General features: G+C 36.9%; 2 protein-coding genes across 7 annotated transcripts in view; one reads left to right on the forward strand and one right to left on the reverse strand.

The window, feature by feature from the left end:
* Window positions 1-3,542, reverse strand: part of LOC135157826 (uncharacterized) — a 16,789-nt gene extending 13,247 nt beyond the window's left edge. Inside the window, exon 1 of one of the 4 annotated variants that reach the window (XM_064114797.1) lies at window positions 576-3,542. Coding sequence is in view for 3 of the 4 variants with exons in the window: in XM_064114791.1 (XP_063970861.1) it covers window positions 584-778 (195 nt within the window). In the remaining variant the exon portion in view is untranslated. The remainder of the gene's footprint in view (window positions 1-575) is intronic. The other 3 variants (XM_064114792.1, XM_064114791.1, XM_064114796.1) reach the window with 3 other exon arrangements.
* Window positions 1-17,459, forward strand: part of LOC135157827 (uncharacterized) — a 19,868-nt gene extending 2,409 nt beyond the window's left edge. Inside the window, exons 2-5 of one of the 3 annotated variants that reach the window (XR_010296773.1) lie at window positions 3,522-3,955; window positions 12,841-12,931; window positions 14,138-15,967; window positions 16,682-17,459. Coding sequence is in view for 1 of the 3 variants with exons in the window: in XM_064114798.1 (XP_063970868.1) it covers window positions 3,522-3,955; window positions 12,841-12,931; window positions 14,138-14,289 (677 nt within the window). In the remaining 2 variants the exon portion in view is untranslated. Of the gene's footprint in view, window positions 1-3,521; window positions 3,956-12,840; window positions 12,932-14,137; window positions 16,006-16,681 lie in introns of those variants that run through there. The other 2 variants (XR_010296772.1, XM_064114798.1) reach the window with 2 other exon arrangements.
* Window positions 17,460-18,602: the final 1,143 nt, after the last annotated feature.

Genomic DNA, 18,602 nt, shown 5'->3' on the forward strand with positions numbered 1-18,602 from the left:
GCACTTTGTTTACAAACGATAAAAACTATGCCAAGTTTAATATTCTAACAAATCGTCTTTCACAAATTTGTGTTAAATATTGTAAAGATTCATAACCAAAAAGAAAATATCACAAAACTCACTAATACGAAAATCCCGCCGTGTTTTCCGAACACCTCTTGATTTCGCCGCCCGATATAGAAGGGGTCCTAAACTAAAGCTACGCACTCAATTTATCATGCAAAGAAAAAGTATTTCCTGTGCCTAAACTTCTAAATAATGTTCATATTCTTATAGGAAAATATGAAATCAAAGTGAATATAACTCCAAAATTCCAAACAGTTGTTGTTTTTTCTGTATTTAGCGATTTATTGCAGCCTCTGTAAAAAAAACTGAATAGGAATCGTTCGTCACACTGCAGTCACCCCGCAGTCACTAGCTCCACACACAGAGTGCGCATTTTGCAATTGAAATTGCATGCGCATTGGAGTGGTGCGTAGCTTTAGGACCCGCGTAGCTTTAGGACCCCCTACCATATAAGTAATGCATGCATGATGCATGGGACTGAGTTGCATGGGTACACCGTACGGACTTACTTATTTACAGCCAACACTGTTGCTCGATACTTCTCCGTTTTGCTGCCACTGACCCACATAACTTCAACAGCTTGATCGACATAGCTTTCAGGATCCACATCCTTGTCCGTGTCTAATATCCAAGAAAATGGTCCAATTTCGACGCTGTCATCGCTTTCAAATTCAAAAAGACAGAAGAACTCGTCTGAAGCTGGTGTCGGCATAGTGAGGCTGAGATCTTGAATGAAAAATGGACGATCGCGCGCGCCTTTCTACGATCCAATAAAAAAGGTGCACGCGCGTCACGTGATTTTTCGAGATACGCGCATGCGTCCTTCAGGTGATCACGATTGTCAAACAATCGCGTACATATTACATCGCATGATTTTTGTGATTTGTGTACAAATCCTGTGGGAATTGTTTTTTTTTTCAAAGAATAGTCAAAACCCTCATTATTTTTCTTTTTCATCACTGCAATCATTTGATTTGGGGCTAAAAGTTGTTGAATAATGTTCAATATTTTTTCCATAAAAAGAAAAACAAAAAAAATATAATATCAAACAAATACATAAGAAATTAAAAACCAAGAAATACATGAGGAATTTGTTGGCTATCACAATTTGTAATGTTAAAAACCAGTTTATTTAGTAAAAATGGATGTTGATACAGATAATAAGCATATTCTGAGCCATATTTAGTGATTAGGAGTACCACGGTAGTACCACGGTAGTACCACGATAGTACCACGGTTCTACAAGTACGTACTTCAATTGTACCGCGTTACTATTGCAAGAGTACCACGGTAGTACCACGATAGTACCACGGTTCTACAAGTACTTCAATTGTACTGCGGTACTACTGCATAAGTACCACGGAAGTACCACGGTAGTACCACGATAGTACCACGGTTCTACAAGTACTTCAATTGTACTGCGGTACTACTGCATAAGTACCACGGTAGTACCACGATAGTACCACGGTTCTACAAGTACTTCAATTGTACTGCGGTACTACTGCATAAGTACCACGGTAGTACCGCGGTAGTACCGCGGTACTACAAGTACTTCAATTGTACCGCAGTAGTACTGTGGTAGTACCGCAGTAGTACCGCGGTAATCGCAGTACTTTTTTACAAGGGAATCTATACTCTCATGTTTATCCCTGCATCCTCGTCGCCAAATTGTTATGTTCTCGTGTTGTGGTTCTTAAAGGGATACATAATAATGAGATAATAGCACAGCGATGTAGAGTAGTGTCTGCCATTTAATGTTACGCCATCTTGCTCTCTCTCGCGCATGCGTACAAGGCTGCTCATGAAGCTTGCGTCGTTAGTCTTCAGTTCATACATCACATCATGCCTGACACTCATACACGCACTGCAGTAACAAATGAACGTATAATCGTACGAAATTACTTGGTCGTTTGATCAGCTCACCATGATTCATTTTTCTTAATAATGTTTATTAAAATTACTTGGTCTTGACATGTCTTGGTAGCTTTTCAACCAATTCTTCCCGAAACTTGGAAGGAAGATTTGGGTTCCTTTCTATAGCTGATTTCAAGAACTAACTAGGTTTAAAAGCATTCATCTATTTAGTCGCTTTTAGATGCAATTTCCCGACAATCTATACCAAATTTAGTCTAAATCAGTTTTCAATGTGTGTCTACTTTAATCATAATATGGGCGATTCCATGCTAGAACAAGTGGAGCGCCTCTGGCAGTCTCACCTGCATTGCGCGATTCAATATAGCAGCAGTGCTGACTTTGAAAACTACTATAAAATAATTGTTCACAAAAAACACCATACATAATTATAATGATACAATACTACGTTCATTGACCCTAAATGATATTTGACCTTGATCGTGTGACCTAAGACCTGTCAGTGATACTTGATTACCCCTATGTCCACATTTCATAAACTATATCCATAAACTTTGAAAGTTATGACAGCAATTTAATAATTACCTCCAACATGGCCAAAGATCATTGACCTTAAATGACCTTTGACCTTAGTCATGTGACCTGAAACTCGCACAGGATGTTCAGTGGTACGTAATTACTCTTATGTCCAAGTTTCATGAATCAGATCCATAAACTTTCGAAGATGATGGTAATTCAACGAATATCCCCAACTTGGCCAAAGATCATTGACCTTAAATGACCTTTGACTTTGATCATGTGGCCTGAAACTCGCACAGGATATTTAGTGATACTTGATTACTCTTATGTCCAAGTTATATTAATCAGATCCATAAACTTTCAAAGTTATGATGGTAATTCAATAAAAGAAACCAACTTGGTCAAAGTTCATTGACCCTAAATGACCTTTGACCTTGATCATGTGACTTGAAACTCAGGCAGGATAATTAGTAATACTTGATTAATCTTATGTTCAAGTTTCATGAACTAGGTCCATATATTTTTAAGTTATGCTGTCATTTAAAAAACGTAACCTTCGGTTAAGATTTAATATTGACGCCGCCGCAGTCGTCGGAAAAGCGGCGCCTATATAGTCTCACTATGCTTTGTAGGTGAGACAAAAATCAGCCATTTTCGCAACACTTTTCAACCTACTGTCCAAACAAACGTGGAACTTCAACTTGTTTTGTGATGTTTATAAATAAGTACTACTGGGTAGTCATGAAAAAAATGACAACCAACAAATATATGCTGTCCATTGGTGAATTAGACATGTTAGAGGTGAAAGTGTTGTGTGTCGTATGGGACATTTCTGAGTCCCGTACGACACACAATATTTTCACCGTTAAATCACCAATTATCAAACTTTTTTTGTTGGTAATTAGCTTTTCACATGACTACCAACTATTAACTTTATTATTTACCAAAAATAAATTCTTATTGCTCAAGCAATCAGCTAATAGACTAGAAATTGTCGAAATGTCCCGTACGACACGTATGGAATCGCCTATATTGACTATTCTTTTTAACTTTCCCTCCTACAGAGAACACCATAAGGATCGTTCAGAGTGTTCAGAAAGCCCCCTACCCTGTCCTACCACCGGGTTATCGCTTCGTCAACCCACCACCAATACCACCACTACAACCACTACCACCACCGCCACCACCATCATCACATCCAACGCCAGCACATCACACATCCACAGGGCCGTGCCCTTCTCTTCCACCACTACCAGCAACAGGGGAGTGTCATGCTCTACCAGTACCAGTAGCACCAGGACCGCGCCCTTCATTACTACTACCAACCACGGTACCACACCCCATTCTTCCCCCACCACCACCACCGCCACCATCTGGACCACACCCCTGTCTACCGGTGCACCATATACCTTTCCCAGTGTTACACCCACAGCCTCGGGCCGATCTACCTCCTGTATTGCATATGCGATCTGGATACGATGGACATCCTGTACAAACGGTAATTTCATTTTCATTTTTGGGGATATTGTTTTAAATATAATTTTTCGGATTTCATACATAATTCAATTGGAAGGTGGGGGGGGGGGGGTAATTTTAACGGACAATCGCTCATTTATGCATACATCTGTAACAGTTTCACAAAATAATAGGATAATGCAAACAATTCACCCGTAAATGTATAGTCCATTGAATTTCGAGAAATACTATCGCTACTTTTATGGGTTTGATATACATCTATTCTAATTATGGGAGCTATCATCCAACTGATCTGCTATTGATATGTGATGTATAAAGTCTATTCATTGTGAACTTTTAGAGACTTTGTAAAGTAAATTGATCGATCAATCAGCCAATCAAAAAAAGACGGAAAGATAAAAAATAACCAGTATTCTTTCTAATAATGTGGGGCGGGGAATGGGGGGGGGGGGGGGGGGTGGGCGTATCGGAAGATTTCGATCGGTCACAGTGTCAGCATCAAGATGTAATTCAACATCCTCACTGGTTATTTTATTCCGGGTGGTACTGCTAACAAGTGAAAACAAGGAAAGAAGTATTGTAGGGTTTGATTGGATTGAAACGACATTCAGCTGTTCTTGGAGAAAAGTTTCTGGAAGATGGCGCCCTGCTGGGTTCAACTTGGATCTCATTTTCTCTAATATACAGATATGAAATTTCACGTTTATATTTTACGAATTGTGTCTTGTTCTTTAACAATTGTTTTCATGTAAATATGTGTACATAAAAAGCACTCTTGTCATTTGGCAATGCATTTATTTACATTTGATACTCTCCACCCAGGTGTAGTAAATGGGTAACCTGTAGGACTTATGTTTGTCTTTGTCATCTTTGCATTATTAACACTTTTTTGCAATTTCGATCAGATGGCTTGATTTTACTGGAATAGTGATATAAATTTTTCTAATCAGTAATCGCTTCATTTTCATTAGACTTATGTGTATTGGATGTAGAGAGAAATCTTCCTCAATTATTTTGATTCATATATATTGTCTTTACTTTGTCTAATATGGTGTAAAAGTTCCCCTATGCTATAAAAGGGGTATCTATGTAAATTTGATTAGAGTTTGGATAGCTTGTATCGATATTTTCATTCCTAAGTGCTATTATTTTTTATTAATGTTTTAGTTTTGTTGTTTCTTTAATGCTCTTTAAAGTAATATATAGACCTATCAATTTTAACATTTTCTAGTGTTTCTTTAAAAAAAAACTTTTTTCTTATTCCTCGTTTCTCTCCCATTTATCCATTTTAATAAGTCTCATGAAAATATTTTCTCCTACCTTTTCTCATTCTACTTTTTTCCATTGATTCTTTTATGTCATTTTAATTTTTTATTCGTGTCTTATAACTTTTTTATATGTTTTCTTCTAATTCGTCTTTTCATCTGTTATTATTTTCCACTCCTTCGTCTTCTTCGAATTTCCTAGTCTGTCCTTCAGCTCTTCAAATATATATATATTTTTACAAACCTTTTGCGTTTACTTGGCCTCGGATGTTATCAGACCCATGCCAATTTGCTCTCTTTCCCAAATGTCTGCAAGCCACGGCACTCTGAGCTTTTAATTGTCAGTTCTCGGACAATGCGAACACTAATTCATCAATAAAAACAAAAGGCGTCGAATAAACAGGGCATTTGCTCCCATAGCAAACGTTCTTAATTTTGTTTCTAAATAAATTCCCGCCAAATGTGCGAGGCAAGGGCGACCAGCTTGAGTTCTGAACACATACCAATAGCAGTAAGAATGGAACATACCGGCAACGGTATGCCAGACTCTCGCCCTCCCGGGGGTTCCCGGGTGTTAGCCGCTGTGGTGTCGCTTATCGGCACCTGTTTTTAACAGCTTTCATCAGCTCCACTTTTTGGCGCAGTTGTTTCTTAAAAATATAGGATAGTTTATGGGTTTCATCAGATACTTTGTAGCATTTGATATTGTATTTACTTTTCTGTTATGTGGACGGTGGTGCAATATCGTATTTATCAGTATAGGCAAATTCTAGTTTCCAATATAACTTTATATAGTAACACTGAAAGAATCAGGAGAAAAAAAGTATAAAAATGTCGGGTGTTTGAATCTAAAGTTCGACGCACATAAAGACTTCACTCTCAATTTCAAAGAAAAAAAGAGTCTAAAAATGTCGGGTGTTTGAATCTAGAGTTCAACTCTCATAAAGACTTCACTATCATTTTCAAAGAAGTATTCCATGGTAAAAATGATATTATAGGAATAAAACGGATAGAATTTACATTAAAGGTCAAGTCCAACCCAGAAAAATTATGATTTGAATAAAAAGAGAAAAATCAAACTAGCAAAACGCTAAAGATTTCAACAAAATCGGATGTAAACTAAGAAAGTTATGACATATTAAAGTTTTCCTTATTTTTCACAAAACAGTGATATGCACAACTCAAATGAGACAGTCGATGATGTCACTCACTCACTATTTCTTTTGTTTTTTATTGTTTGAATTATACAATATTTCATTTTTTATAGATTTTATTATGATTATTATTATTTGTTTGGCGTCACCTGTGCCTGGGAGCAGAAAAGCGAACTGAATCACTATGACCCGCAGGTCTCTCCTCCCGATATAACTGATTGGGGGAATGCAGGTGGACCACTACACCGGGGTTTCCCCCTACTCTTATACGAATAGTGCAGTGGGTTCTTAACGTGCAAAGGTGGTGACTCTCCTCTACACGGGGCCTCCATTTAACGTCCTATCCGAGGGACGGAGTGTTTTCCATTGTAACATAGCCTGCATCTATGAAACATGGGAGAGACGTTTGCACACAACGCACTGGCTTCAGTCATCCGCCCGGGGTGGACTCGAACCCACGATCTTTGGTTCGACGGGCAGACGCGTTACCGACAATAAGGACCAACTTGACTGAATCATATAGTATTAAACAATACTCATTCCACATTTTCAGGGAGGAATTAATTGTTTCACTTGACAATGAGGAGAAATATGGAATATTCTCTATTTCATATAATAAAATACAAAAGAAATAGTGAGTGGATGACGTCATCGGTCTCCTCATTTGCATACCCACCAGGATGTGCATATAACTGTTTTGTGAAATCAAGCAAAACTTTAAAATGTCATAACTTTCTTATTTTACATCCGATTTTGATGAAATTTTCAGTGTTATGTTTGTTGAATTTTTCTTTTTTTATTCAAATCAACTTTTTTGGAAGGTGGACTAGTCCTTTAAACAGCAAGCCCAGCCCTCCATGACATTTTAATAAATTCAGAGAATTTGAATCAACATAATAGGGTCGACACTGAAAATTCCATCGAAATCGGATCTGAAATAATGTTATGATATTTAGAAATTATGCACATTTTCATATAACCCTTATGTGCACATCCTGGTCGATATGCAGATGAGGTAATATAAATGACCCCACCAGCTCACAATTCGTTTATCATTTCTTTTTTCCTTCGGCCGGAAAATAGTCGCATTCGCTTCACTTCGGGAACTTACTATACAGCTTTATTGGAATTCACTCGAAAATTAAGTTAAATTATTTATTTTCGTGTCATTCAAAATGCAGTTCATTTGTTATTGTAGTTAGATTTCATAAAACGTACATAAAAGTGATCATCTATCTTCAAACAACAACAACAATAAAACAAACACGAACTTTCATGGATTCGTAAAATATCATATAATTTCGTAAATGAATTTTGTTGATTAGAATTTTGTTTATTAGGCTCCCCTTTAACATGCTCAAATTAGTGGTTATTTTTATTAACATTTTTTATATCCCTTTTAAAGGGACCTTGAAGCAAAAAAGGTTGAAAATGTTATCAGATTCATTTTGGCTCTTGCAAGAAATTGATTTGTTCACCTATCACAATGTTTCATTAGAATTATAAGAATACAGCCGAGGAACAGTTTATACTAATTTTCTTCATCAGAAACTTCATCGTGAACGAAAAATCAGAATGACGCAATATTGACCTGCTATAAAATACAAACGGATTCGATATTCACCTGCGAGTAGATAATACTTTTGATTTTTGGAATGTAGATTTCTTTCTTTCATTGTAACCCGAATGCCTTGTAGTATAGCTCGCTTTTCCCCGGACACAATGAAGGGATTTTAAAAACGGTATTATCTTACTTGTGAGAATGCCTTTACAGCAAATTGTTAACGAAATATAAGGAAGGCAAACGACATAATGTTTGTATAATAACTGGGTTCCTATAATAAATGTTATTTTAATGAAATGAATTAACTATTTAATTGCTTTAAAATGAAAAAGAGGGTGTTATATATCATTAGCAATATTTGCAAAGGCGTTGATTGGTCAGCGTTGAGTTACGTGCGCGTGCATTTCAACCATGTGACGTAAGTGAGTTTACATGATCATGTGATAGACTTATTATCCAATCAGAATTCAATTTGAGAAATGTTACAGTCGCCAAATGTGACTGATTCGATTACCCACCAATTCAGCTTCGTGCCAGTACGACCCCTCTGAGATGCCAAATCTGATTTCGATACCTATCTTATTCTTAGTTTCTTTGCTATGTGTTTCTATATTACATAGTCCAACTGCGAGGGTAATTCGGATAGATTAAAAATGAACGCTTAGATTTTTCTTGCAACATTTCCACCTGGTATTTTCCAACCTAATGCAATTTGCGAGAAGTCGCCATTTTGTTGTAAACAGTTTGTAAGCTTATCGTTTTAATATTTGTTATTGGAAAATGCGATTGTATCGAATTCCGCTGAATTCATCACCTTTCCAAAATGACTGTGTAATCAAAAAGCCGTTTGTAATCTTTGTTACATTTCAGTAGATATTATGTTTCAGAGAAAACTTTAACTTTACAAATATTAAATGTTAGATTAAAATGTGAAAAAGAAAAAAAAAATTACATCCTTTTCCTTAAAAACCCATTCATTGAACAATAGACATTGCTTTCCTTTTTGATATCCTATTTCTGTATCGAATACCATTCGTACAACGTTTTTGATTTTTCGAAGAATTGACCAAATCTAAATTAAATTTCATATGAGAGGTCAAATACAGCCAGATCAAATAAGACATTAAAAAAAGTGTTAACCTGCGATGATAGAATAGAGTCAGTCCAGTGAGTATATATCTGCATTTTACTGGTTCATAAAATATACTCTCAACATGTTCGATCTTCCATGATAACCTTTCTCTCATATTCAGAGAAACATTATCTCACTGTACAATCTAGTTTGAAACAACGTCTCTACATTACAAGCTGAATGGAATTAAATTCCTTACGAAAAGTCAATGACAGCCAAGAATCACAAAATCGGATTTAAACTGGAAATCATCTCTGGACAGATGCTTGACTTATCATGTTTTTATTTTTCAAAGTCCAAAGTCAAGTGCCAACATTCCATGCTATATTGATTCTGCCTTGCAAACACCCGATCAAATCATGTTTAATATTATTCCAAATTTGCGTCTGTTTTCTTAAGATTAAATGTCGTTTTTGTGAAATAGAAACCTTGTGTTTTAGAAAACAACAAATCACAGGTTCTCCGCCGATGGAGCTAAGAGAAGTTTTTAACCCCCATCGGAGTCAGAGGGGGTAAACATGTACCCCTCGTTAAAATGCAATATCATGGTCTCACCCCACGCCGTGATGGGCCAAAAGTTCTCTCATTTTTTTGCCAGAGAACATAGAATTATGATGAATAAATTCGATATGTTGCAGTGGTGAATGTAACGCACCATGAGTCGCATTTCTTGCTAGATTGTTCCCCTCTATTTTTCTTTGTTGCAAATAGTTAGAGATACCATGATAAGTTGTGGAATGAATGATGTTGAACAAAATAAGGACGCCCATTTTTCACATATTCATTTTCATTTTTGATGTGGAAATCTGAAAGTCGGGAAACTGTGCAGAATTCGATTTCTTCGAGTGAAAATTCGTTCCTTACAAACTAGCATCTGAGGATTTTTTTTTTGTTTAATCTTTGTGGCATTAACTCATTCAAATGCGCCTGTAATCCAAGCTGTGGGGAAGTTACAAATTGATGCAGAGGTTTGAGCCCTGGTCACGTCTTTCGGATGGTGACGTTAAAGGTCGGTCCCAGACGTAAATAATCATATCTGATTGATACACGTCTGACAAAACTCAAATACACACACACATTAAAATACTGAATGTATTGCGTAGAACCCTTTCATATTTTATGCAAGAAAACAGTTTTTCTTTATAAGATGAAGAATGCATGTGTTTTATTCATTATCTAGACTGAGAAAGGAAAAACGAGTTATTTACGTTTAATCGTTCAAAATTCGTTTATCTGGAGATATTTTGCAGATGATTATGATTTTAGAATACGTTATATTCAGTTGATATCACGTTATGCTTCGTTAAAGCATAATAGAAAATTTGATTTCCCTTTTGCGATTCTTTTTGTTATATATAAAAATAAGGAATGAAAAATTGATGTGTTGATGAAACGACTTGATACTGAGTTTGATATTGTTGGGAAGAATTAATATTCGTTAAATCCATGAAAAAGAACAGTGATCGAAAAATAATCATCATTCCAATATTGAAATATAGGTAAATATTCGAATGAAACTGCAATGCATAAAAAGTGAATGTTATAATTATAAAAGATGATAGAAGCGATGGTTTAACGAATCGGATTCGACGGGGAGTATCATATATGTTTTGAGAAAATCAAATTGAACATTAATTTTCTCATTAAAATTTGTTACTGAAGAATACAATCATATAGCGTATCGGTATATGCCAAATATTTGAACGAATATGCAAAATAATACTGTAAATTGAGAACATAATGTATCAATTGGCAATGAATCTTGTGCATTTCTTAATTATCAGTCATCAAAATATAACATTTAGTAATAATAATTGAAATATGAGTGAATATAAAAACCTTGCGGCAATATCCCACAATCATGACAATGTAAAGTTAAGACAGTAGCGCGGGGAAAATGTTACATTTAGGCGGGAAAACCACGCGTAGCTTCCGGGGGAGGTCTTCCAGTGGGGCGCTGATAGCAACTCACTTTCCGACCGGGATACCACTTCAAATCGAATCAGATACTTTTCTAATATTTCTCTTCTCAATCATGTCATTGCCATCTACCTGCAGGTGAGGTTCGTTATTGAGGGAGTTCGTGCTAGAAGGAGCTAACTCCTTTTCTGAGTATTCAGATCAGTGCCACCTGATTGAGCCCACGTCTTGGGGGCGTCGCAAGAAAATATTTGGAATCCATTGCGAATTTCTATTGCTGATTTGCAAATTATCAATCAAAGCAATATCGATGTTTACAATCTTGATATGAATAAACATGAGCGCTTCCCTGGTTAAGTTTTTTAAATATCAGAATAACTTAGAAAGTATATGGATCTGGTTCATGAAACTTAGATAAAAGAGTAATATATTATCATTAAACATCCTACCTGAGTTTCAGGTCACATGTTCAAGGTCAAAGGTCATTTAGGGTCAATGAACTTAGATTATGTTGGGGATTCAAAACGAAATCTTAACCAAGGTTAATATTTTTGAATATTTTTGAATATTACAATTCTGAAAGTATATGGTTCTAGTTCATGAAACTTACAAATAAGAGTAATCAAGCATCAGTGAACACGTGAGTTTCAGGTCACATGACCAAGGTCAGTGAACGTTGGCCTTGTTGTTATGGGGCATATTTGTTGAATTGCCATATCATGACTTTGAAAGTTTATGGATCTATAGTTCATAAAATGTGGACATAAGGGTAATCAAGTATCACTGATCGTCTTGCACAAGTGTTTGGTCACACGATCAAGGTGAAATGTCATTTAGGGTCAGGGTCAGTTAACGTAGTATTTTCTCATCATATGAATGGTGTTTTTCCAGTTGTGAATGATTATTCTATAGTCGTTTTCAAAGTCAGCACTGCTGCTATATTGTATCGCGTAAAGCGGGTGAGACTACCAGAGGCACTCCACTTGTTTAGATTGCACGACAAATTAATGAATATGAATGTGTAGTAATGGAGTATTTACTCTGCTAGAAATCACATAAAATGATGAATTCAAGATATATTATTGAAGATGTCGAAAATTACTTAAAATGAATGAAATGGAAATTCATAATATATCAGGAAATTGATTTATATCTTTATTCTTCTAATGTAGTATTTTCTTGACTCCAGCTGGCTTAGCAGTGTAAGAACAGGTGTGGAAAATTGGATAATACGAGATGCAACAAGAAGGATCGCTACCCTGAATTTTAGACATCGTCTTATCTGGGAGCGTTTTTAAAAAGCATTACCATGATCAAACGAAAGCACCCCTCGGAAATACTGCTTTTAAATTGTTCATGTTTAAATCAACAAATTTGATTTTAGCAACAAAAGAAGCATCAGCCACAACAATAAAAAGAGGAGCAATAACAACAACTGCAGCAACGGGAACAGCAGCAACAACAACAAAACACCAGCTCCAGCAACGTCAACAGAAGCAACAATAACGACAAGAACATAATTATACAGCAGCAGCTATACAACAGCATCGAGAGCAGCAGCAACAATAACAAAAAACAACAACAACGACAACATTTTTTCCCCATTCATTTGCTTTCGTCCCCCACCTTTCTCTTCTACCTCTTTATCTTTTCATTTGTTGCAGGTGAGATTGTTGCTGGTGAGTTCTACCTACCCCTCGGATATGCCACCACTGCTTGCTCAGAGGCGACCAAAACGCATCCATCATCACCTGCGCGCCCTTTCATACAACTACAAATTATACTTTATGTGAGCTTTGAGGAAATAAAAGTGTAAAATAGTTGTCTATATATCCACTGCTCACTTTTCTTTCTTTTTATTCATTTCAACAGATTTCTATACCCAGTCTGCATCGTAGTCACTCAAGTGGAATTATTCAAGAAAGTGGGTCTACCGCCCTCTCCTGGCTCATAAACTTTCACGGTAAGCAAGTGAAACAAAAAATAATGTACTCTGTTGAACTCAGGGGCGGATTCAGAATTTTCCAAGGGGGGGGGGGGGGTGGTGCATTTTGTAAAGGGACTTTTTACAGCCCCCCACTAAAAGCAGAAAAGGTCTGCACTACCAAATGGAGGTCATTTTTCCACGAAAAATTTTACAAGTAAGAAAAAAGGTCCTCACTTGCATATATGCATAACATATTCCACTAAAAAAAATGTTGGGGCCTCTCCAAAAAAAAAAAAGGGGGGGGGGGGGCACCGGCTGGATGTGCCCCTGGATCTGCCGCTGGTTCAACTATTCACATGGGAGGTGACAACTCCCTGCATGTCATCTTGATCGGATCATAATCACACAGTGTAGAATCTTTATCAGAAATCCACCCAACAGAATTACTGTTACACTTTTGCTTCAACTAAAGCATATTCTATGGTGAGAGATATACATGAGGTCTATATAGGCTAGGCTAATTACCCAACTATGTTACCAATTATTAAATTTAATTTTCATTTCGTAATTGCAATCTGCAGTTTGTTGAATTCTCCATACTGCGTCAACATTTCATTTATGAACCACTCGCATTCCAGCGAATTATTCATAATTGAAGTACTTCTTAGGACGAGCGTTTAATCTGTTTTGTTGTTATGTATGTGTTCGTTATGTTGATTTATACTTCAAAATGGAATTAAACTGAAACTAAAATTGGATTGTTAATATTTTATATGAACCCAGCAAATGTTGTGCCAAATATGGTGCACCTTGAGAGGTTATGGGAAAAACGATAAATTTTGTGTACAAAACACAAGAAACATTACACTTTGTTGCAAGATTGCCTAATTTCCAATCAAATACGCTGCATTATTTTATTCATGTTTTTCTGTTGTTTGTTTTAAACATATCTATTGATTTGTGATTATTTTTTTTTTCGAATGCTTTGAATTGATTTGGAAATAGAGTTTCCCTTTACCTTTTTAAAATTAAGAATCGCTACAGAAAGTAAAATGAAACTATTCAAAATTGTATAATTTTCAAATCCAATAATCATGAAAATTGATTTTGATATAACTTTTTTTTAAAGTACTTTTCCTCTGATTCCTCTTCTCTTTTGATCCCATAATGTCTATGAAGCAAGCATCATAGAGTCAGTTTGTGTATTTAAAAAAAAATGCAATTAATTTATTATCTGTTCAGGAAGTGTCGGTGTCCCTCCAATAGACGGTGCGGATCAGGATGTTATCATGCTAGGGTCAACGACGCACGTTTCGACCAATCAAAACAAAAAAGTGAATCACGTGACCTCAAGGAAGAAATCCCGGCGTTGCAAAGCAACCCTAGTCACGTGATGCCAAGACGAGAACTTCTTTGACAATTCGAAAAACACATTTTCTCCCAGTTTGATTATTCGTAATTTTTGTTTTGAATGGCCAATTCAATCATGAACAAATATGTAAATTGCACGAAATTTTTTTTTTGCTTATGTATTGGACATTGTAAGCGTTAAAATATAGAATGTTACATTGCTATCGTGATAAGCATGGATGTGCTAGGAGCAACGATGCAGGTGTCAACCAATGAGAACAATAAAATGAATCACGTGACATCAAGGAAGAACCATAATGAGTACTTTTCTAAAGTTCATTCGTTATTTTTTTAAATACCCAATTCACTTTAACAATTGAAACTGCACGAAAAGGAGATAGCTTTTATATTTGAAATGTTTAACTATCAAAATGTAAAATACTATTTTTTCAACCTTTGGGAGTAAACATGCTTTGCTTCAAAACATGCAAAAGACTGGAGATATAAAAAAAAAATAATCGATATGTTTTCCTCATACAGTTTTTAAGAAGCCATTGAGAGAATTATTTGTCGGTTTTTGTTGTTGTTGAAATATTCATTTATCATAACACAGGATCTTGTGATTATTATCTGTTTATTGGTATTGAGGTACTAAAGAAAGCAACGCTGACCCTAAAATATATTGATAACTTATAAGTGTTTTCCATATATTTTTGTCACCTTATTTTCCATGAAATGGCATTATTGTTATGAATTATTATTGTTTTTTGACCTCCAGAAGACACTTATTCAAGCACGTGTTTAAAAGAAACTGGTATTCTTATATACACTTTTATTGCTTTGTTATATTAAAGCAGTGTAGATATACAGAAAAATTGGATGTTGCCTTAGTTATTTAGACTTCGTTTACAGGCATGAGACGCACTGTGTGAAGTTGTAACGCGATTTATATGACAATGACATTTCATAATTATGTTCTCTTGAAAACGTTGATGCTTGGAGGTTTTATTTGTTTAACTATTTGATATAATAAATCCTTGACTGTGTTTTTAGGTCTCCACATTATTTGGAATATATGTATATACATTTTTTTACTGTCTTTCACCTTTTCTTTTTTTTCTGATTTTATTTAGTTAGAATAAGCCAAATGTGCCTTGCTAACCAAAGATTTTGTCAAAGTAACTTTGAACTTGAAGGTGGTATTATGCCTTTGCCTTTTTTCGTTAAACAAACAAAAACATGTTTGCCATGAAGATGGATTTTATTTCTTTTGCTATTGGTAAGAAAAATTCAGGCGATTATTTTTTCAAAAAGACCATTATGCTGATAAGAGTATGTCAAAATCTGTTGAAAGAGAATAGGCTAGAATATAATTTATGCCTATATAGTGTGTTCTAAAAATAGTGCCTTACAAAGGTTGGTGAACTTTTTGTAGGGCAGTGAAATTACAATGCAAACGTGGATTGTTTTATATTTGGTCACGAAACACTTAATTTTTATTTATACTCGTGCATTTTCAGTATTTATTTTTTGTTAAAGTAATTAAACACTGTTAAAAATAATCTAAACAACGCTGTATATACGCTATATAAATCACACAGTAGTTGTTTAAACAGTTTAAACAGGTGTTTAAAATCTTAAACAACCATGCTTATTTATTGATAATTAAATATTAGAATTTAAAATTGGTTGTTTACGACTTTTAAACACTTGTTTTTCCACGTATCCGGACATCTACCCCCTGGACATCCACCCCCGGACATCCACCACCCGGACATCCACCCCCCGGACATCCACCCCCTTAGGACATCTACCCCCTAGGACAAGTACCCCCTAGGACATCTACCCCCCGGACATTTACCCCCCGGACAAGTACCCCCCGGACATCTACCCCCCGGACATCTACCCCCCGGACATTTACCCCCCGGACAAGTACCCCCGGACATCTACCCCCCGGACATCTACCCCCCGGACATCTACCCCCCGGACATTTACCCCCCGGACATCTACCCCCCGGACATCTACCCCCCGGACATCTACCCCCCGGACATCTACCCCCCGGACATCTACCCCTTGGACATCTACCCCCCCGGACATTTACCCCCCGTATCCAAAATATCCGTGAGTAGATGCCCGGGGGTAGCCTGTCTGGGGGGGGGGGGGTAAATGTCCAGGGGGTAAATGTCCGGGGGGGAAATGTCCGGGGGGTAATTGTCCGGGGGGTAGATGTCTGGGGGGTAGATGTCCGGGGGTAGATTTCCGGGGGGTAGATGTCCGGGGGGTAGATGTCCGGGGGGTAAATGTCCGGGGGGGTAGATGTCCGGGGGGTAATTGTCCGGGGGGTAGATGTCCGGGGGGTAGATGTCCGGGGGGTAGATGTCCGGGGGGTAGATGTCCGGGGGGAAGATGTCCGGGGGGTAGATGTCCGGGGGGTAGATGTCCGGGGGGTACTTGTCCGGGGGGTAAATGTCCGGGGGGTAGATGTCCTAGGGGGTACATGTCCTAGGGGGTACATGTCCTAAGGGGGTGGATGTCCGGGGGGTGGATGTCCGGGTGGTAAATGTCCGGGGGGTGGATGTCCAGGGGGTAGATGTCCTAGAATCGTTTTTCCAAACATCATTCGTATAAAGAATTTCTGCCTGATAGTATACAGCCAAGGTTCTATAGAGATTTTAGTGGCTCTGAACGCCTTCGGTAAAATATTTATTTTCTTTGCGTGTATTTACGTGGTAAATATGAATTTGAAGATGCAACGTCCAAAAATATGGATACGTTTTCTTTCATTTTCATGGCTGCCAGTTTTAGCAAGTATTTTTCCCTTTTTTCGTTCAATTAAAAACAAAAAAGACTCGTTGAAAATCCTTTTTTAAATGTGATTTCTGCTTTTATTTTTTTAGGCAACCATTTACAGCCAAGACTGGTGATATGAGCCAAGAACACAGTTTAATATGAAATTAAGACGATATTTCAGTATTAAAAAAATGCATGCAAATACAAGCATAGCATTTGATAGGGCTTAAGAAATCTTCTGTATGTTTTTATGTTTATTAATAACTTTGATGATTATTCTTTTTGGATTGTGTTTTGAACAATTCTAGAAATTTATTATCTGTGTTTCTTTTTTTCATATGAACACATTACTTTGTTGTAATGATTTTATCTGTGTGAGGTGATATAAGTTGATCCCAATAAATGTTTATTGGATAGAAACATGATTTAAGGTGCATTCGAAATCCTTGCATATTTGTTGCTTTAATAGGAATCAAAGGAGGTAAAAGTTATGTGATTTATCATCGATTTAATATTGAAGGGGGGATAGAGATAGGAAGGAATTGAGAGAGGGGGAGAGAGAGGTCGATAGAGGATGAAGGAGATGGGTAGAGGAATGTATGTGTGAGAGAGAGAGAGAGGGGGAGGGGGAGAGAGGGAGGGGGAGAGAGGGAAAGGGTTAAGGGTTTGTCACACCTAAACCATGTAAACGATTGAGCCAACCTAACATATGTCATACCTCTAACGATATTCTACAGAGGCATTCGTATGGCATTTCGTTTTACCACTGCTTTTAATCATATTTGAAATCCAGAATTGGGTGCTATAAATGATTTTGTGTAAAAAAAAATATGTTATTGATATGGATGGAAATATTAAAATCAATCAACGAGTTTGGCTAGCAATACGTTCTTCGGCATACGTGAATTAGCAAGGCGTGACAGTATTGAAGCAGATAGTGATTGCAGGATGTGACAGGGTCTTTAAGGGGGGGGGAACCTATCATGTGTGAACTTGTTCAATAAAATATTAGAATTCAATGCATACCTTTCAAAGAACGGTTGTAATTGCATAAGGTTTGTCAGACATAGCAACAATCCATTTCGAAAAAAGGTTAAATGCCTATAGATCACCCAAAATAAATTCCATATTTTGAATAGTTTTTCGCCTTCACACACATGGCAAAGACACCTGGTCCTACCTTAAGAATCCATTTCTACTCTCGTTCTAGGATGTTCAAAACACACCCTCGCACCAAACCAGTGCACACACCCACACGTTTACCTCACACAAACGCATACGTACACCCACACCTATATGAATCCTTTCTGTCTCTTCATGGGTTTTCTCTCTCTCTCTTCCTAACACACCAATAATCCCTTTTCCTCCCCACGCCAGATATCAATATTTCTCATTTATGCATACGCACATGTTAAGATGTGTGTGTGTATGTGTGTGTGTGTTGGGGATGGTGCCTTTGTGTACATATGTGGGTGCACGAGCCAGTGTTAGAACAGGAACCTGTGAATACTGGCTGGTTGTGCAATTAAAGAGAAATGATAATGTACACAAATTAATTTTCATGTAA

This window comes from Lytechinus pictus, unplaced genomic scaffold (assembly GCF_037042905.1).
Source record: "Lytechinus pictus isolate F3 Inbred unplaced genomic scaffold, Lp3.0 scaffold_20, whole genome shotgun sequence".
NCBI classification, from domain to species: Eukaryota; Metazoa; Echinodermata; class Echinoidea; order Temnopleuroida; family Toxopneustidae; genus Lytechinus; species Lytechinus pictus.